The sequence below is a fragment of the Muntiacus reevesi genome, chromosome 11, assembly GCF_963930625.1.
Source record: "Muntiacus reevesi chromosome 11, mMunRee1.1, whole genome shotgun sequence".
In the NCBI taxonomy this organism is placed as follows: Eukaryota; Metazoa; Chordata; class Mammalia; order Artiodactyla; family Cervidae; genus Muntiacus; species Muntiacus reevesi.
In genome coordinates, this window is record NC_089259.1 from 66,768,319 (window position 1) to 66,790,302 (window position 21,984).

A 21,984-nucleotide genomic window follows, 5' to 3' on the forward strand; every position below is an offset into this window, starting at 1 on the left:
CATGGGGTCGCAAAGAGTCAGACACAACTGAGTGACTGAACTGAACTGCACTGATGTTGTTCAGCTCTCGTTCCTTCCTCTGAGGAACCTGTCTCAATGTGGAGCTTGTTAAGACAGATGCCTGGGAAAAGATCAGCAGAGTCAAAGTTTAGAGGTTTAGATACAGTATCACCCTCAATGGTGAAAAATTGAAAGCATTTCCTCTGAAATCAGGAACAAGACAAGGATGCCCACTCTCACCACTACTATTCAACATAGTGTTGGAAGTTTTGGCCACAGCAATCAGAGCAGAAAAAGATGTAAAAGGAATCCAGATAGGAAAAGAAGAAGTGAAACTCTCGCTGTTTGCAGATGACATGATCCTCTACATAGAAAACCCTAAAGACTCTTCCAGAAAATTACTAGAGCTAATCAATGAATATAGTAAAGTTGCAGGATATAAAATTAACACACAGAAATCCCTTGCATTCCTATATACTAACAATGAAAAAACAGAAAGAGAAATTAAGGAAACAATACCATTCACCATTGCAACAAAAAGAATAAAATACTTAGGAGTATATCTACCTAAAGAAACAAAAGACCTATACATAGAAAACTATAAAACACTGATGAAAGAAATCAAAGAGGACACAAACAGATGGAGAAACATACCGTGTTCATGGATTGGAAGAATCAATATTGTCAAAATGGCTATTCTACCCAAAGCAATCTATAGATTTAATGCAATCCCTATCAAGTTACCAACGGTATTTTTCACAGAACTAGAACAAATAATTTCACAATTTGTATGGAAATACAAAAAACCTCGAATAGCCAAAGTAATCTTGAGAAAGAAGAATGGAACTGGAGGAATCAACCTGCCTGACTTCAGACTCTACTACAAAGCCACAGTCATCAAGACAGTATGGTACTGGCACAAAGACAGAAATAAAGATCAATGGAACAGAATAGAAAGCCCAGAGATAAATCCACGAACCTATGGACACCTTATCTTTGACAAAGGAGGCAAGGATATACAATGGAAAAAAGACAATCTCTTTAACAAGTGGTGCTGGGAAAACTGGTCAACCACTTGTAAAAGAATGAAACTAGAACACTTTCTAACACCATACACAAAAATAAACTCAAAATGGATTAAAGATCTAAATGTAAGACCAGAAACTATAAAACTCCCAGAGGAGAACATAGGCAAAACACTCTCTGACATAAACCACAGCAAGATCTTCTATGACCCACCTCCCAGAATATTGGAAATAAAAGCAAAAATAAACAAATGGGACCTAATGAAAATTAAAAGCTTTTGCAAAACAAAGTAAACTATAAGTAAGGTGAAAAGACAGCCCTCAGATTGGGAGAAAATAATAGCAAGTGAGGAAACAGACAAAGGATTAATCTCAAAAATATACAAGCAACTCCTGAAGCTCAATTCCAGAAAAATAAATGACCCAATCAAAAGATGGGCCAAAGAACTAAACAGACATTTCTCCAAAGAAGACATACAGATAGCTAACAAACACATGAAAAGATGCTCAACATCACTCATTATCAGAGAAATGCAAATCAAAACCACAATGAGGTACCATTACACGCCAGTCAGGATGGCTGCTATCCAAAAGTCTACAAGCAATAAATGCTGGAGAGGGTGTGGAGAAAAGGGAACCCTCTTACACTGTTGGTGGGAATGCAAACTAGTATAGCCACTATGGAGAACAGTGTGGAGATTCCTTAAAAAACTGGAACTAGAACTGCCATATGACCCAGCAATCCCACTTCTGGGCATACACACTGAGGAATCCAGATCTGAAAGAGACACGTGCACCCCAATATTCATCACAGCACTGTTTATAATAGCCAGGACATGGAAGCAACCTAGATGCCCATCAGCAGACCAATGGATAAGGAAGCTGTGGTACATATACACCATGGAATATTACTCCGCCGTTAAAAATAATTCATTTGAATCAGTTCTAATGAGATGGATGAAACTGGAGCAGAGTGAAGTAAGCCAGAAAGATAAAGACCATTACAGTATACTAACACATATATATGGAATTTAGAAAGATGGTAACGATGGCCCTATATGCAGGGCAGAAGAAGAGACGCAGAAGTACAGAACAGACTTATGAACTCTGTGGGAGAAGGTGAGGGTGGGATGTTTCGAAAGAACAGCATGTATATTATCTGTGGTGAAACAGACCACCAGCCCAGGTGGCATGCATGAGTCAAGTGCTCGGGCCTGGTGGGTTGGGAAGACCCAGAGGAATCGGGTGGAGAGGGAGGTGGGATGGGGGATCGGGGTGGGGAATACATGTAACTCTATGGCTGATTCATATCAATGTATGACAAAGCCCACTGAAAAATAAAAAATAAAAATAAATAAATAAAAATAGATACAGTATAGGAAGTGCTAAATGAAAGTGGAAGTGGCATCTAGAAGCTTTCACTGGAGTTGGAAAGCTCCCTGTGCCCGGGGTTGGGTGGGAAGTACCCTGGGGCCTGCAGGTTGGGCAGGTGTGTGGAGGCTGAGAAGAGGCCCTGGTTCTTTGCTGAGTAGAAGCACAGGTGTGGAGGGAAGAGGAAGCAGGGCTGTGAGGAGAACAGCAGGCACATCCTCACCTGGAGGAGGCGGGTGTTTGGCAGAGAGAAGCTGTTTGGAAATTCTCTGTCACATCTGTGTTAGTTTCTAGGGTTGTGTCCATTCAAGCTGCTCTCACAGGAGACCAGAGCCTGGATGGCTTATAAATAGCACAAATTTGTCTCTCATGGTTCTGGAGGCTGGGAAAGTCCAAGGTGAATGTGCTGGCAGATTCACTGTCTGGTGAGGGCCAGATTCCTGTGTCCTCAAGTGGATGTGAGGAAGGGGTGAGAGAGCCGTGTGGGTCCCTTTTATAAGGACACTCATCCTTTTCATGCAGCTCCACCCTCATGACCTGATCACCTCCCCATGGCCCCACCTCCTAATACCAGCACAGTGGGGATTAGGTCTCAATGTATGATTTTTGACGACAAAAACATTCAGTCTATAGCAAAATTGTCACAGATGGGGGTGCTTAAAGAATAGAAATTAAATTTCTCACAGTTCTGAGGCTACAGGTTTAAGATACGGGCAGGTCTGGTTTCTCCTGAGACCTCTCTCCTTGGCTTCTGACTGCACCCATCTCGCTGTGTCCTCGCATGGTCTTCCATCTGTTTACATGCACCCCTGTGTCTCGGCCCTATTTTTTTTTTTTTTTTTTGAAAAATTTTTATTGAAATATAGTTGATTTACTACATTGTGTTAATTTTTTTGTACAGCAAAGTGACTCAGGTATGCACAAATATATATTCTTTTCCATAATGGTTTATCTCAGGGTATTGAATATAGCTCCCTGTGCTATACTATAGGACCTTGTTGTTTATCCATTCTACACATAATAGTTTGCATCTGCTAACCTCAAATTCCCAGTCCATCCCTCCCCACCACGTCCTTCCACCTATGCAACCACAGGTCTGTTCACTATATCTGAGTCTATTTCTCTTTTGTAAATAGGTTCATTTTTCCATAGTTTAGATTCCACATATAAGTGATATGATATTTGACTTTCTCCTTCTGAGTTACTTCACTTAGTATGAGAATCTCCAGGTCCATCCATGTTTCTGTAAATGGCATTCTTTCTTTCTTTTTTTTTTTTTATGGCTGAGTAGTATTATATTGTCTATATGTGCCACATCTTCTTTATCTCCTCATCTGTTGATGGACATTTAGATTGTTTCCATATTTTGCTATTGTGAATGATGCTGCTCTGAACATAGGAGTGCATGTCTCTTTTTGATTTATAGTTTAATCCAGATATATGCCCAGGAGTGGGATTACTGGATTATAAAGTAATTCTATTTTTAGTTTTCTGAGGAACCTCTATTCTATTTTCAACAGTGCCTGCAGCAATTTATATTCCCACCAGCAGAGTAGGAGGGTTCCCTTTACTCCACATCCTTTCAGCCATTGTTACTTTAATGATGGCCATTGAAGCTTATGTGAGGAGATACCTCATTGTAGTTTTGATTTGCATTTCTCTAATAATTCACAGTGGTAAACTTCTTTTCTTGTGTCTGTTGGCCATCTGTATGTGTCCTTTGGAGAAATGTCTATTTAGTTCTTTTAACCATTTTTTGATTGGATTTTTTTGTTGTTGTTGAATTGTGTGAGCTGTTTTTATATTTTGGAAATTAAACCCTTGTTGTCTCATCATTTGCAAATATTTTCTCCCACCTGTAGGTTGTCTCTTCATTGTGTTTATGGTTCCCTTTGCTGTGCAAATGTTTGTAAGTTTGATTAGGTCCCATTGTTTATTTATTTTTTAATTAAAAATGTTATTTATTTATGACTGTGAAGGTTTTCGTTGCTGTGAGGGTTTTCTCTAGTTGCAGCGGGCAGGGGCTGCTCTCTAGCTGTGATGCATGGACCTCTCATGGCAACGGCTCCTCTGGTTGCAGAGCCCGACTCTGGTGCGCGGGCTCAGTAGCTGCAGTTCTTGGTCTCCAGAGCGCAGGTGCAGTAGCTGTGCTGCAGGGGCTGAGTTGCTTTGCGCCTGTGGGCCCTTCCTGGACCAGGGAGGGATTCCATGCCTCATGCACTGGAGGGTGGATTCTTTGCTACTGAGTCACCAGGGAAGCCTCCGTTTGTATATTTTTGCTTATATGTCTATTGCCTTAGGAGACTGACCTAAGAAAACATTGGTATAATTTATATCAGAAAATGTTTTGCCTGTAATCTCTACTAGGAGTTTCATAGCATCATGTCTTGTGATTAAGTCTTTAACCCATTTATAGTTTATTTTTGTGCATTGTGGGGGGTGTGTTCTAACCTCATTGATTTACATGCCTGTGTCTCTGTCCTTATGTCTTAGTCTCCTCTTCATCTAAGCACACCAGTCAGATTAGATTAGGTCCAGTATAATTAAGGGTAATGATTATCTCTTTAAAGTCCATGACACCAAATTCTAAGGTACTGATGACTAAGGTGACAACTTGTGAATCTGAGGGGACATGATTGATTTATAGCAGGTCCAGAATAGCAAAGTAGAGACTTTATCAGGGTCAGCAAGTGTGAGGGGAAGGCCTGTGAGGAGCTCTGGGCTCTGGACACTAGGAACTGGGATCCACGTCTACTAAGCAGGGGTTGTTAGACTGGTGGAACCTGCCCGTGTATAAAACGTGCTTAGTGTTGGGGTGATGAAAAAGTTGTGGAGATGGAAGGTGGTGATGGCTGCACAATAATGTGAATATACATAATACCACTGGGCTATGTGCTTAAAATTGCAGGAACAGTAAATTTCATGTTAGGTATATTGTAAAACACATACACACAAACCTGCATAGTAGCACTGAATCTTTGAGAACACAAGAGAATAGCACAGATGACACATGATATGGTCTCCCCCTCTCTGATCTGACCTTCCTTTCCCAACCTCTCCCATTCATGGCTTGATGAATTTTCCCTTAGAGAAGTGCCTTGTGTCTTGTCATGAGTTCAGTGACAGGAGCTAGTGCTGTGATAAGGATTCCCCACCTCCACCCACCTGGCGTCATGAGTATCTCAGCCTCCCTGTTCCCAGCACCCCACCCTGAGCTCACAAATGTGTGTTACCCCATCCTGTGAGCATCTGCACAAGTTCTCCATCAGGGCAGGAAGAGATTCTGCCAGTCATTGCATCCATGTCACAAGGAAGGGAGAGTAAGGCATTTTGGTGCCAAGTACAGTGTGCTAATCAGAAAAGTTCCTCTGAGTTCTTTCTCAAACACAGGAGATATTTATAAAATCTTCTTCAATATTTTGGGTGCACCACTTTGGATATATACTTGATAGAAGCAAGCTTAAGACTGTTGTTTGTAATCAGAACCACACGTTCTCTAGGGAAACGTAAAGCAGAGAGCATGAAAGCAATTTAGGAAACCACTCAGCAGCAACTGGAGAGTGCTTTTTTAATTTTTAAATTAATTGATTTATTTTAATTGGAGGCTAATTACTTTACAGTATTGTAGTGGTTTTTGCCATACATTGACCTGAATCAGCCAAGGGTGTACATGTGTGCCCCATCCTGAACCTCCCTCCCATCTCCCTCCCCATCCCATCCCTCAGGGTCATCCCGGTGCACCAGCCCTGAGCACCCTGTCTCATGCATCACACCTAGACTGGCAATCTCTTTCACATATAATAATATACATGTTTCAATGCTATTCTCTCAAATCATCCCACCCTCACCTTCTCCCAGAGTCCAAATTACTGTTCTTTACATCTGTGTCTCTTTTGCTATCTCACATATAGGGTCATTGTTACCATCTTTCTAAATTCCATATATATGTGTTAATATACTGTATTGGTGTTTTTCTTTCTGACTTACTTCACTCTGTATAATAGGCTCCAGTTTTATCCACCTCATTAGAACTGACTCAAATGCATTCTTTTTTTTTTTTTTTTTTTTTTTTTCCAGTGGGTTTTGTCATACATTGATATGAATCAGCCATAGAGTTATACGTATTCCCCATCCCGGTCCCCCATCCCACCTCCCTCTCCACCCGATTCCTCTGGGTCTTCCCAGCCCACCAGGCCCGAGCACTTGACTCATGCATCCCACCTGGGCTGGTGGTCTGTTTCACCACAGATAAGATACAGGCTGTTCTTTCGAAACATCCCACCCTCACCTTTTCCCACAGAGTTCAAAAGTATGTTCTGTACTTCTGCGTCTCTTCTTCTGCCCTGCATATAGGGCCATCATTACCATCTTTCTAAATTCCGTATATATGTGTTGAGTAATATTCCATTGTGTGTAAGTACCACAGCTTTCTTATCCATTCGTCTGCCTATGGACATCTAGGTTGCTTCCATGTCCTGGCTATTGTAAACAGTGCTGCAATGAACACTGGGGTACACATGTCTCTCAATTCTGGTTTCCTCGGTGTGTATGCCCAGCAGTGGGATTGCTGGGTCATATGGCAGTTTGATTTCCAGTTGTTTAAGGGATCTCCACACTCTTCTCCATAATGGCTGTACTAGTTTGCATTCCCACCAATAGTGTAAGAGGGTTCCCTTTTCTCTGCACCCTAGAGAGTGCTTTCAAGTTAGAGAATAGGATGGAACCATATGCTGTGAGATATGGTGGTCATGTGTAAACTTAGCCATGGGGAGAGTTTTGTATTAAAAGTGAATGAGCCACACTTCTTCCTGCTGTTTTCCTTAATCATGAATTTATATCCAAGGTCATTGAGGTTCATGACTTTTACAGCTTTATGCTGTGAACACAGTGGATTCTTTCAGCTACAGAAGGTGAGGGCCTTAGATGAACTGATGCAGTCTCACCTGTGTCCAGCCATGGATCTCATCCTGGTTCAGCCCCACATCACTAGACCGCTGCCTCCTGCATCATCAGGTCTTGGGGTCTGTCCTGATCAGATTCCCATGCTGCTGTCTACACAGCTCAGTCTCCTGTTTCAGCCCTTCACAGACACCACCCCCCCCACCCCCCGGCCCCCACCCCAGCAAAAGACACACATTCAGGATGCAGCTCCAGGTCCTCAGACAAACAGGATTCTTTGCCGTCTGCCCCCATCAGCCTTTCCAGCTCGTCCCCATACCCACTCGGTGTCCAGCTGTGCTGGCTCTGTGGGGGTCCTTTCACACCCCCTCTGTCTGTACATACTGGGCCCTCTGTCCAGAGCGAGGGAGCAGTGCGCCAGGGCACAGAAGGAAGGTGGAAGACGGGACCTGCCATCCCCTCCTGCTCCTCCAGGGGGCGCCCGTGCCCTCTGTCTGCCCACAGCCCTAAGTAGGTGCACTTGGCCATTTATGAGTCCCCCTGCCACCCGTAAACTATGAATGCGGGAAGGTGTCTCCGTCCAGCATGTTCTGTCCCAGGAATCCTGTACCTGCTGTGCCTTCTTCCAGGATGTTTCCTCAGATATTCTCAGGGCTCCCGAGTCTCCACATCTAAGATATCAGGTACCCTTGTTTTACCTACAGAGCACAGGTCACAGCCGAATAGCTCATTTTCTATACTTGTTAAGTGTGTCCTCTGCATGGTGCAGAGTATTGTCTTCCATCTTGACCTTGGGTGGGTCCTCGGCACTTCGGACAGTGCCTGGCTTCCTCAACAAACCTCTGCTGATTGAATGAATGGAGGTGGGGACTCTGCCTCTCTTATTTGTATCGCCTTCACCAAGGGATGTGTTCCCTCTTAATACAGCCCTTATATAGGATTATATGTGGGATTATAGAATTAGCATGGCCTTTATATAAGAATAACTGTTATAGAACTGGTTGCTGACTCAAGCCTTTCTATGACATGACTTGAAAATTTTTAAAACTTGGAAAATAGTGTATTTTTCTAGTGATTTGGATAAAAACATTATTTACGAAAAATTCAAAGCCATCAACTGATCACTTCATTGTAATTATTTGTATTACTGCATCTGTAATGCAATAATGGGATGTTAGGAAGAAAACATCTTAAAACTTTGGGTTGATTCATCTTGGACGTAACACCCAAATAATAGGACGAAACATGCAAATAATTGTTAAGCTGAGTTTTAGTGGAAAAGACTTAACTGTTAGGGCCTCCTTCACTGGACAGGTTTTAATAAATTTTTGTAGCACTAGATTCAAATTTGTTGCTAATAAATTTAAGATCTATTTGGATTAATTGACTTTATTTAATTTTTATTATTGATTTGGCATTTAAACTAAAGATCTTTAACTGCTGTATGGTCTTTGTCTCACTGTTTTCAAAATAAAAGTTTTCAGTTTGAGGCATTCCATGAATGTGCTTTTGCTTACTGTGCCTTTTACATTTGTAGGTGTATTCATCAGGCCTTGAAGGAGAAGATCACAATTTTAGTCACTCATCAGTTGCAACACCTAAAAGATGCAAGTCAGATTCTGATATTGAAAGATGTAAGTAATTTCTAGAAGTCTGTGGAATTGCTAGCACTCAGGTATGTTGAAGGACAGAACTCCCCACAGGTCACTCTCCTGGGTTCATGGTAAACGCATTCTTCTCCCTCAATTTTTTGCCTCCTTCTTCTCAGAGCTGGTATTCATGCCTTGGAGGATGAACCTAAAGCCCTGTAGAAATGTCACTATTACACTCTAAGCCATATAAACCCGAAAGTGTATAAAAGTGCAACCACAGGGTTATTGAATCATCACTGTCCTAATGAAATTTGTTAAAGATAATGATACAGTTTTATTTAGAACTTTTTATTTTCCTCTTCCATGACTTAAGTCAAAGTGTATTACTTAGAGATTCTAAGATCTGTTGGTATCCAGGTGATTGTCACACATAGTTTGCTTGAAGAGCATCTTCCATTAGCACCAGAAGTGAGGTTGGGTATCCAAGTACCCGGGTCAGAGATGCCCTCTCTGCTGGTGTCTCCAGTTGCTGGTCTCCCTGCCCAGGTCTCTATGTGCTCGATATATGTGGGAGCCTGTGTGGCAGGAGGACAAGGCCCTGCCTTCATGGGGCTCCTGTTCTTATGGGGAGGATGTGACAAAGAAGGTGACATGCTGGCCTCCCTGAGGAGCTGGTGCCTCACGGGGTCTGAGTGACATGAAGGTGGGGGCCACACAGTCACCTAGGGGGAGGGGGTCTGAGGCAGAGGGTCTTGAGGAAGGAGCTGACCTGGCAGGTTGGAGAAGCAGCAGGAAGACCAGCGTGTCTGAGGAGAGTGAGCAGGGGAATGGGAGTGAGCTGGTCTCCAGGTAGTGGTCAGGGGACCGGAAGTGGGATGGAAGTCTTGGATGGTCCAGAACGGAAGAGGGATGAGGTCTGATGTGGGAGTTAAGCTATTTCTCCAATGGTCAATGGATGGGTGACAACAGAAGCAGTTAGGAGTCTTAGTAAAGCTGAGAAGACAGAAGTGTGGGCTCAGGCTAGAGTATCAGTTTCTAGAGTTGCCATAACCAAGTACCGCAAGCTGGGTGACTTAAAACAATAGAAATTTATGATCTCCCTGTTCTGGAAGCTACAAGTTCCAAATCCAGGTGCTGGCAGGGCCATGCTCTCCCTTGAGGCTCCAGGGGAGAATCCTTCCCTCCAGCCTCTGGTGTTCACCAGCCTTCCTTGGTGTTTCTTGGCTTCCAGTTGCAGCACTGTGGTCTCTGCCTCTGATGTCACATGGCCGTTGTCCCTGTGTCAGTATGGGTCTCTTCTGTTCTCATAGCAACATCAGTGTTACTGGCTTTAGGGTCATCCTGCTCCACTGCAATCTTATCTTAACTGAATTACATCTCCAAAGACTCTGTATACAAATAAGATCATGTTCACAGCTGTCATGTTTGAACACATCTTTTTGAGGAGGGGGCACCATCCAACCCACAACTCCTAGCATGACCAGGGGTGGGATGGAGATTAGTGAGAAGTTTTCAGACTTGGTGGTCATTTGATGCTTCATTCCTTGGCTCATTTACCTCTGGGTCTCAGCACCTTTGTTGTTAACCTCTGACTGCTCCACAGGCCCTTGGTCAGATCCCTGAGTTTTGAAATGAATCTTTGCTCCAAGAAAGATTATTAAAATACAGAACCCCTGCCTCTCTAGAAGCAGTTCCATGTGTTAACTCCTCTCCACTCCTCTAGGAATGGGGGGAGGGGCTAAGGTTTCTCAAGCTTGAGAGCAGTTGATTTCATGTGCAAAGGGGGCGATTCTAGTCTGTAAACCCGGGTGTTGACAGTATTATGAGCACAGGATCAGTGGGCAGGAGAATAACCTATTTAGCCAGTCCCTAGATGTTTTGGGGTCACCTTATTGCTTCCTTTGAGGAGACTACACCCAATTTTAGTACTCACAAAGCAGCTATTTGCCCCCTGGTGAGCACCCCAGCATGAGTTGGGGTTCATCTTTGCTGTTTGTTTGGTCCCTCTGTTCACAGCAGATGGGGGATGGCTGCCCTTTCATCTCCCCGGAATTGTCAATGAGTTTGAGTGAAATTGCTGTCTTTGTACTACCAGTCATTTCATTGTGCATATTACTGATCTGATGGGGTGAGTGGTGATTTCATTAAAGAGCTGTGTGAATTTTGCCACCCAAGTGGAACAAGACCTGATATATCCTGCTTAATTTTCTAATTCTGCAGTATCAGATGGTACCCAAAGGCTTCCCTGCATTTCGCCCAGTGGACCATCTCAGGGGAGAGGGTGAGAGGGGTCCCAGCGAGGATCCTGGGCCATCTCCCTCCACCTGAGCTGCCTTAACCTCAGCTGTTCTGATTTGATGTGTTTTGCATCCTGAGATTTTTTTTTCCCTGTTTTATTTGCTACTAGGTGAATCAGCTGAGTCTGGTTTCATGGGGTCAGAAAATAGTGAAACATGTACACATTATTTTATATAACTTTGTAAGGGAGGGAAACTCTGCAAGGATGTGTCACATGTGTTCAAAGAAAATTATTTGATTGACTGTAGCTTAAGCAGTTGCCTGTTTTGGGGAAGCCTAGTTGGCTACATGTGGTTGGTTGTTCCTAAGTATTTTCTCGGATCTGAGTGCGTGGATTCTGGCTTAGGTTTTGGTTTGTGGGCACAGACTGCCAAGGCTTTAGGGTCACTCCAGTCCCATGGCCTCCTTGTTTAATTACTTTAAAAGGGGGAATATTGAATTTTCAGTTGGGAACTTGCTGAGTGTGTGGGGGCAGTTGTAGACCATGAAGATGCCTCTCATGGATTTTCTGTCCAGGGCTGGTTCCTGTTATCTCAGCCGGGCACATGATAGTGTGACAGTGACAGTGGGGAATGAAGATTTAATGAGTGACTCTTACCTACATGCAGATGTGCTGGTCCCCACCTCTGGGTTAAGTTTAAATTTCTTTCCTGGAATTGTCACATGGGGCTTCTCTCAATTCCCATGTTATCTAAAAAGACTGTGCTGGTCCTCCCACCACCCTCTGTACTTCCTCCTTCCCTAAGTGCCCAGGGTAGTCATGTCAACGGCCTCCATTTTTAACACATGAGCACACGTTTCTTTCATATCCCCCAGCACCTAACACAGGGACTTGGCAGAGAACCCAATGATCAGTTCTGTACTGAGCTGACTGAACTAGAGTTCTCAACAAGAATTCTAGAACCAGGGATCATTTTTTTCAAAAATGTTAATTTAAGATCAAATAGTTTTTATTGATTAGTATTTAGGTTGGTTTAATATTATCAGATATAAATTAATTCCTCTCAACTTTTTTATTTTAGGGGATAGTGGTGGAAAGAGGAACTTACTCTGAGTTCCTAAAATCCGGGATAGATATTTTTTCCCCTTTTGAAAAGGGGAATGAGCAGTCTGAAGCATCTCCAGTGCCAGGAACTCCCACTGTGAACTCTGAGTCTTTGGTTCAGTCTCTCCAATCTCCCAGACCCTCGTTGAAAGATGCAGCTCCAGAAGACCAAGAAGTGAGTTTCTCATCCTGCAGTGTGCTTGGGTCTGTCTGCTCTTGGTGGTCTCATGGACCTTCAGCCTGCTCATGACATCTTCATTTGTCCCAAAGTAGACCCTAAGATTCCCAAAGTCTTGTTCCATTGAATTGATAGAAGAGCATGAAGGAATCAAGCCTGCTCGGGGTTCCCCTTTGAGTATAGGATGGAGACTCTTATGGAGATCAGTACTGGTGCACTGCAATGAATTTCTGAGTGAATGTGGCTCACACTGATTGAGGACTCTTCAGTTTGCCATATTTACATCCTACTCATGCTGGTGGCCTCTGGCTTCCCTTAGGCATCCCGAGGCTTAATGTGAAGACCCCCTTAGACTGAGTCCTGTTGAGTCATGTTAAATCATCTACTTTTCCTCTATGTTGGAATGTTCTAGCACTCATGTGACTGATGGTATTATTTTGCCTCTGTGTCAGATGGTTTGTGATAGGCCAGAGGTAACGTGTGTGAAGGACCTGCCACATGGAGACATTTTGGTGTTAGTTCCCATCCTCCTTTTTTACCCATCAAAACCTAGAACCACATCTTATCGACCTTGAATCCCAGTGGCCAGGAAAGAGCCGAGGATACACTAGGCTTCTGTGACTCTATAATGCATTCTAAGTCCTCCAGACAGAAATGCACTAGATCCCCCTTAAAAATATACATAGATATTCCTTGATATCCAAACCCAGGAGCCTGGAATGATTCTGATAAGTATTCAGATCAGCCATTCACTTTCTAAACTCAGGAATCACTCTCTGAAATTTAGGAACCAAATAGATTCAGGTCATATGCTTGCAACGTGTTATATAAACTCCTATTTACTGTAACTCTCTGTGAACTCAGTTTACTATATTTGGCTTGTATTTTGAGCCCCAAGTATGTTTTATGTTTCTATCATTGAATAACACAAGTCATCTGGAGGGATACATTAACTCCATATCATTTTGTGTGTTATTTTAGAGGAAGGTTCTGCATCTATACATTAATTGATTTTGTTGTGTGTGTGTTGAGAGTCATGTTCTATTTTAAGCAAAGCTCCCCAACAGTGAATAACCTCATGTGAATGATGTTTGATTATTTTTCATGGATCCCTATGAGTGGGATGGCTAGGTCCAGGGGTAAACAGATATGTGATTTGGCCAGATATTCCCACACCCTTCTCCGTGGGAGATGGACCATTCTGCACTCCTGCCAGTGTATGAGATGTGTCTGTTTCCCACAGCTTTCCAGAGGAGGACTTTGTTGAACTCTTGAAATTTGGGGTTCATTTTTTAAAATTTCATCTCTCACTGTCATTTTTCCCTTTTAGACTGAGAATATACAGGTTGTACTACCTCTAGAGGACCATTTGGAAGGAAACGTTGGTTTTAAGGCCTATAAGAATTACTTCACAGCTAGTGCTCACTGGCCTGTCATCATCTTCCTTATTCTAATAAACATCGCAGCTCAGGTATGTAAGGGTGTTTATTTTGATTTGTGCACTCAGCTATTTATATTGTATTTTATAATTCTTTTTAAATATTTGTATTTAGAGATTTATCTCAAAGACGTGGCTCATGCAGTTGTGGGCCTAGCTTGGTGAATGTGAAATCGGAAAGGCAGGCCTGCAGACTGAAATCTCAGACAGGAGCTGACCCTGATGTCTTGAGGCAGGATTTCTTCCTCCTCCAGGATGTCTCAGGTTTTGCTCTAAGGGCCTTTGACTGACTAGATGAGGCAACCACAGTATTGAGAGTGATCTCCTCTACTTAAGTTCTGATGATGAATGTGAGCCACATCCACAAAGTACCTTCAGAGCAACATCTAGATGGGTATTTAGTTGAATCACTGGAGACTGGCCCAGCCAAGCTGACACCCAGAACTGACCATCACTGTACCTGTCATGCCTTTTGCTTTGAAAAATCCCAACATTTGTTTTGTTATTACTGACTTTGGAGTCCACTTGGGTTTGCACTGAAGTACATTATATTTGGGGACCAAAGTCTTCTGGGGAAAAGGGGATATCTTTTAAAGAGTTTAAAATGCAGCATGCCCTCCCCTGAGCTGTGGTCATCGGGGTGAGGGGCTTGGCACAGACCTGAACCGGAAGGACCACCTCCGTGTCCTGGAGCCTTCCCCTCCCCCATCCTGTGAGTGGGCTGAGGCTCAGTGACGTCAGTGTCTGAGTGACTGTGTTTCCTGCTCCAGGTCGCCTACACCCTGCAGGACTCGTGGCTTGCATACTGGTGAGTGATTCCTGGTCTGACCCAAAGCGCTGTGAAATCTACACGGCCCCTCACTTTCCCACAGATTCAGGGGGAGAGATGGGGCGAGTTCAGCCTCCGCTTCTGAGCCTCACGTAGTTTCCCTGAACAAAAATGAAAGTTCCTGCGGGTGGTGTGTGATCCCTTCGTGGTCTCTCCCCATGTCCCTCCCTTTAGCAACTTCTTCACAGACAATTTTTTAAAAAATTTTTTGAACTTTTAATATTGTTTTGGGAAATGGCCGATCAACAATGGTGTGATAGTTTCTTCTGAATAGCGAAGGGATGCAGCCATACATATACATGTATCCATTCTCCCCCAAACTTCCCTCCCATCTGCCACATAACATTCAGCAGAGTTCCATGTGTTATACAATAAGTCCTTGTTGGTTACCTGCTTTAAATCTAGCCATTTGCGCCTGAACATCCAAACTCTCTAACTAGCCTTCCCCTTGGCAACCATAAGTTCATTTTCTAACTTTGTCTTCACAGATAATTTTGAAAACTGAAAGTCGTGATTCAGATTTTTAAAAGGGAGATACACACAGGGTCTTTCAAACTCGGAAACACTTTCCAGCATAATGTACATTTCTTGAATTGAGATAATTTTTTTTGTGATATCTGTGTAAAGTCTATGCATATCTATAGTGTAATATTTTAAATTTTCTGTTCCATAGGGCGAATGTAAAAAGTGACCTATATTTGGGGGGATATTTAAAAGAAGATGAAGATGTAGTATTTGTTCTGAACTGGTGCTTTGGAGTTTATTCAGGTAAAGTTGAGTCATCTGCTCTAGAATACCAGAGTTTAAGGTGCTTACAATGAGTCTGTGTGAGCAACAAGGGCTTTCAGAGTAATTCAGTAATGTCTTAATAAATTAAGTATCTGAATTGCATTTACTCTGTGAATTAATTAACATAATCATTTTAAAGATCTACTAGGAGTCGCACAGAATCGGACACGACTGAATCGACTTAGCAACAGCAGCAGCAGAAGAAAAAAAGTTGCATGAAGACTCTTAAATTGTTCCATACTGGATTTTGGTAGTTAAGCCAGGATTGCATATTGAGAAAATCAGCCACTGGAAATATGTAGCTACTGTGTATTCTAATAGGTGCTTTAGCTAAATCTTATATCATTATATGGATGGGGAAGGGGAATAGAAATGAATCCCTACCCTGTGGTTCAGGTTGTTCCAATTCTGTCTGAATAAACCCTAGCTTTTATTGATCTTGGATGAAATCCTCTAGCAGCGTGGGCCCCAGGTGAAAGCATTACTCCCTCCCAGGTATGCCAAGCTCCCCTTTCCACACTGCTCATCTCCTGGGCTTCACTCATAACTTGAGAAGCTAAGCAGGGGAAGTCCAGTGTCTGGAATTAGGTCTCCTTCTCTTTCTTACCCTGAGATCACAGTGTTACCTCCTCCCCAGCTGTGTGATTAATTCAAAATTTGGCTTGCCAGCAATATTAACTATTAATATGACTCTCTCTATTCACAAGAATATTTAGAATATATATAGCATAGAATTACATACTATTTAAAGGATGTCTTTAACAAAAATGTTAAATGCTTTCTTTATCCATTCATCTGTTGATGGACATTTAAGTTGCTTCCATGTCCTAGCTTTTGTAAATAGTGTTGCTATGAATATTGGGGTGCATGTGTCTTTTTGAATTATGGTTTTCTCAGGGTATATGCCCAGTAGTGGGATTGCTGGGTCGTATGATGGTTCTATTTTCAGTTTCTTAAGGAACTTCCATATTGTTCTCCATAGTGACTGTAGCAAATTACATTCCTACTAACCGTGCAAATAGGTTCCCTTTTTCCACACCTTCTCTAGCATTTATTGTTTGTATATTTTTTGATGAGGCATTCTGACTTGTGTGAGGTAATACTTTATTAGAATTTTGATCTGCATTTCTCAAATAACGACATCGAGCATCTTTTCATGTGCCTCTTGACCATCTGTATGTCTTCTTTGGAGAAAGGTCTATATAGGTCTTCTGCCCATTTTTTGATTGAGTTTATTTTTTTTTATATATTAAGCTGGATGAACTGTTTGTATATTGTGGAGATTAATCCCTGGTCAGTTACTTATTTTGTAATTATTTTCTCCCATTTTCAGGGCTGTCTTTTCACCTCATTTGTGGTACATATAGACACTGAATCAGGGGAGGGGAGCTCTCTGGGTAGCTCAAATGGTAAAGAATATGCCTGAAATAAACAGACTTGTTTTAAAAAAAAAAAATAGACAGACTTGTTTAAAGAATATGCCTGCAATGCTGGAGACCTGAGTTTCATCCCTGGATCAGGAGGAAACCCTGGATAAGGGAGTGGCAACCCACTCCAGCATTCATGCTTGGAGAATTCCATGGAAAGAGGAGCCTGGCAGGCTATTGTCTATGGGGTTACAAAGAATTAGACATGAGTGAGCGACTAACACGCATGTACACTGGAATATTACTTATCCACAGAAAGGAATGAAATTGGGTCATTTGTGAGATGTGGATGGACCTAGAGTCTGTCATACAAAGTAAAATATGTCAGAAAGAGAAAAACAGAAAAATTACTTGTACTAATGCATACATATGGAATCTAGCCTCTTCACTGATCACTGCTTTATCATGGTGAAGGGGTTTGCGTAAGTCAATGGAGCTATGAGCTGTGCCATGTAGGGCCACCGAAGATGGATGGATCATAGTGGAGAGTTCTGACAAAATATAATCCACTGGAGGAGAGAATGGAAAACCACTCTAGTGTACTAGCCATGAGAAACCCATGAACTGCATAAAAAGGCAAAAAGATATAACACCAAAAGATTAGCCCCCAGGTCAGAAGGTGTCCATTAAGCTACTGGGGAAGAGCAGAAGACAACTACTAATAGCGCCAGACAGAATGAAGTGGCTGGGTCAAACTGGAAACGATGCTCAGTTGTGGATGTGTCTGTTGGTAAAAGTAAAATCGGATGCTATAAAAAACAGTATTGCATAGGAACCTGGAATGTTAGGTCCATGAATCAAGGAAAATTGGATGTGGTCAAGCAGGAGATGTTAAGAGTAAACATAGACATCTTAGGAATCAGTAAACTAAAATGGACTGAAATGGGTGAATTTAATTCAGATGACCATTATATCTACTACTGTGGGCAAGAATCACTTAGAAGAAATGGAATAGCCCTCATAATCAACAAAAGTCCAAAATGCAGTTCTTGGGTGCAACCTTAAAAACAACAGAATGATCTAAGTTCATTTCCAAGGCAAACCATTCAGCATCTCAATAATCCCAAGTCCCAACTACTGACGCCAAAGAAGCTAAAGTTGATCAGTTCTATGAAGACCTAGAAGACCTTCTAGAACTAAATGCATAGTTCAAAGAATAGCAAGGAGAGACTGGAAACCCTTCTTCAATGGACAATACAAAAAATAGAGGAAAGCAACAGAAAGGGTAAGGCTAGAGATATCTTCAAGAAAATTGGAAATATCAAAGGAACATTTCATCCGAAGATGGGCACAATAAAGAACAGAAATGGTAAAGACCTAATTGAAGCAGAAGCAATCAAGAAGGGATGGAAAGAATACACAGAAGAACTATACAATAAAAGTCTTAATGACCTGGATAACCACAATCATGTCGTTTCTCACTCAGAGACAGACGTTCTGGAGTGCGAAGTCAAGTGAGCCTTAGGAAGCACTGCTGCATATAAAACTAGTAGAGGTGATGGAATTCCAACAGATCTATTTAAAATACTAAAAGATTTAAAGTGCTATTAAAATGCTGCACTCAATAGGTCAGCAAATTTGGAAAACCCAACTGTGGCCACTGGACTGGAAGAGGTCAATCCTTACCCAAATTCCCAAGAAGGGCAGTACTAAAGAATGTTGAAAAGTCTGTTCTGTACATCTGTGTCTCTTTTTCTGTTTTGCATATAGGGTCATCATTACCATCTTTCTAAATTCCATATATTTGTGTTAGTATGCTGTAATGGTCTTTATCTTTCTGGCTTACTTCACTCTATATAATGGGCTCCAGTTTCATCCATCTTATTAGAACTGATTCAAATGAATTCTTTTTAACAGCTGAGTAATATTCCATGGTGTATATGTACCACAGCTTCCTTATCCATTGGTCTGCTGATGGGCATCTAGGTTGCTTCCATGACCTGGCTAGTATAAACAGTGCTGTGATGAACAGAGTAACATTATGCTCAAAATCCTTCAAGCTATGTTTCAGCATTATGTGAACTGAGAACGTCCAGATATTCAAGCTGGGTTTAGAAAAGGTAGAGGAACCAGAGATCAAATTGCCAACATTTGCTGGATCATAGAGAAAGTGAGGGGATTCCAGAAAAACATCTACCTCTATTTCAGTAACTAAGCTATAGCCTTTGACTGTGTTTATCATAACAAACTATGGAAAACTCTTAAAGAGATTGGAATACCAGACCATCTTACCTGTCTCCTGAGAAACGTGTATGCAGATCATGAAGCAACAGTTAGAACCCTGTATGGAATAACTGATTGGTTCAGGATTGAGAAAGGAGTACAACGAGGTTGTTTATTGTCACCCCATTTATTTAACTTATACACAGAGCACATCTTGTGAAATGCCGGGGTGGATGGTTTACAAGCTAGAATCAAGATTGCTAGATAATATCAGCCTCAGATATGTGGGTGATAGCACTCTAATGGCAGAAAGCAAAAAGGAACTAAAGAGCCTCTTGATAAGGATGAAGAAGGAGAGTGAAAAAATCAACATAAAACTGAATATTTAAAAAAATTCAACTAAGATCATGCATCTAGTCCCATCACTTCATGCAAACAGAAGGGGAAAATATGGGAGCAGTGACAGATTCCCTCTTCTTGGGCTCTAAAATCACTGTAGATTGTGACTGCAGCCATGGAATTAGAAGACAGTTGCTTCTTGTCAGGAAAGCTATGACAAACCTTGACAGTGTATTAAAAAGCAGAGACATCACTTTGCTGACAAAGGTCTGTATACTCAAGGCTATGTTCTTTTGAGTAGTCTTGCATGGCTATGAGAACTGGACAATAAAGAAGGCTGAACACTGAAGAATTGATGCTTTAGAACTCTGGTGCTAGAGAAGACTTGAGATTTAGAGTCCCTTGGACAGCAGGGAGATCAAACCAGTCACTTAAAAGAAATCAACCCCAAATACTCACTGGAAGTACTGATGCTAAAGCTGAAGATCCAATACTTTGGACTCCTGATGCAAGCAGCTGACTCACTGGAAAAGACCCTGATGCTGGGAAAGGTTGAAGGCAGAAGGACAAGAGGGTGACAGAGGATGAGCTGGTTGGATGGCATCACCAATTCATGAACTTGGGCAAGCACTGGGAGATGGTGAGGGACAGGGAAGCCTGGCATGCTGCAGTCAATGGGGTTACGAAGTGTTAGACATGACTTGGTGACTGAACAAACAACAACAGCAACATGGAATCAAGAAAAATGGTACAGATGATCCTATTTGCAGGGGATGACTAGAGTCGTAGTTGTAAAGAATAGATGTTTGGACACAGAGCGGGAATGGGGAGGTAAGGAATTGAAAGATTAGGACTGACACATACACACTACCATGTGTGAAACAGACAGCTAGGGGGAAGATACTGTATAGCACAGGTGCTCAGCTCAGTGCTCTGTGATGACCTAGAGGGGAGGGATAGGGGGAAGGGAGGTCCAAGAGGGAAGGGATATATGTATGCATATAGCTGATTTACTTTGTTGAACAGCAGAAACTAACACAACATTGTAAAGTAACTATACCCCAATAATTTTTTTTTAATGAGTAAAAATTAAAATCTCCTCACAGGAAATGCTTGTAAAAGCTTTCTGCAAAAAGTAAGTTATGTAGAAATCCACTCATTGAAATTTGGTTTTTATTTTATTTTTATTTTTTGTCATTTCCAGTGGTTTATTTATTTATTTATTTTATTTATTTATTTATCTTTCTTCCCAGTTATTTTTATTAGTTGGAGGCTAATTACTTTACAATATTGTAGTGGTTTTTGCCATACACTGACATGAATCAGCCATGGATTTACATGTGTTCCCCATCCTGAACCCCCCTCCCACCTCCCTCCCCATCCCATCCCTCTGAGTCATCCCAGTGTACCAGCCCTGAGCACTTGTCTCATGCATCCAACCTGGATTGGTGATCTGTTTCACACTTGATAATATACATGTTTTGATGCTGTTCTCTCAGATCATCCCACCCTCGCCTTCTCTCATAGAGTCCAAAAGTCTGTTCTGTACATCTGTGTCTCTTTTTCTATCTTGCATATGGGGTTATCATTACCATCTTTCTAAATTCCATATATATGTGTTAGTATACTGTATTGGTCTTTATCTTTCTGCCTTGTTTCACTCTGTATAATGGGCTCCAGTTTTATCCATCTCATTAGAACTGATTCAAATGCATTCTTTTTAATGGCTGAGTAATATTCCATTGTGTATATGTACCACAGCTTTCTTATCCATTCGTTATGACATGATCCTCTACATCGAAAACCCTAAAGACTACCAGAAAATTACTAGAGCTAATCAATGAATATAGTAAAGTTGCAGGATATGAAATTAACACACAGAAATGCCTTGCATTCCTATACACTAACAATGAAAAAACAGAAAGAGAAATTAAGGAAACAATACCATTCACCATTGCAACAAAAATAATAAAATACTTAGGAGTATATCTACCTAAAGAAACAAAAGACCTATACATAGAAAACTATAAAACACTGATGAAAGAAATCAAAGAGGACACAAATAGATGGAGAAACATACTGTGTTCATGGATTGGAAGAATCAATATTGTGAATATGAGTATATGACCCAAAGCAATCTATAGATTCAATGGAATCCCTATCAAGCTACCAATGGTATTCTTCACAGAACTAGAACAAATAATTTCACAATTTGTATGGAAATACAAAAAACCTCGAATAGCCAAAGTAATCTTGAGAAAGAAGAATGGAATTGGAGGAATCAACCAGCCTGACTTCAGGCTCTACTGCAAAGCCACAGTCATTAAGACAGTATGGTACTGGCACAAAGACAGAAATATAGATCAGTGGAACAAAATAGAAAGCCCAGAGATAAATCCACGAACCTATGGACACCTTATCTTTGACAAAGGAGGCAAGAATATACAATGGAAAAAAGACAACCTCTTTAACAAGTGGTGCTGGGAAAACTGGTCAACCACTTGTAAAAGAATGAAACTGGAACGCTTTCTAACACCATACACAAAAATAAACTCAAAATGGTATTTATTTTATTAATCACTTGATAATAA

General features: G+C 41.6%; 1 protein-coding gene across 1 annotated transcript in view; it reads left to right on the top strand.

Moving 5' to 3' along the window:
* The window catches only part of LOC136144256 (ATP-binding cassette sub-family C member 4-like), a 152,903-nt gene that overhangs the window by 49,998 nt on the left and 80,921 nt on the right, over nucleotides 1-21,984 (top strand). Inside the window, 5 exon segments of the mRNA XM_065902002.1 lie at nucleotides 8,833-8,929; nucleotides 12,208-12,405; nucleotides 13,739-13,879; nucleotides 14,617-14,654; nucleotides 15,349-15,443. Coding sequence (XP_065758074.1) covers nucleotides 8,833-8,929; nucleotides 12,208-12,405; nucleotides 13,739-13,879; nucleotides 14,617-14,654; nucleotides 15,349-15,443 — 569 coding nt within the window.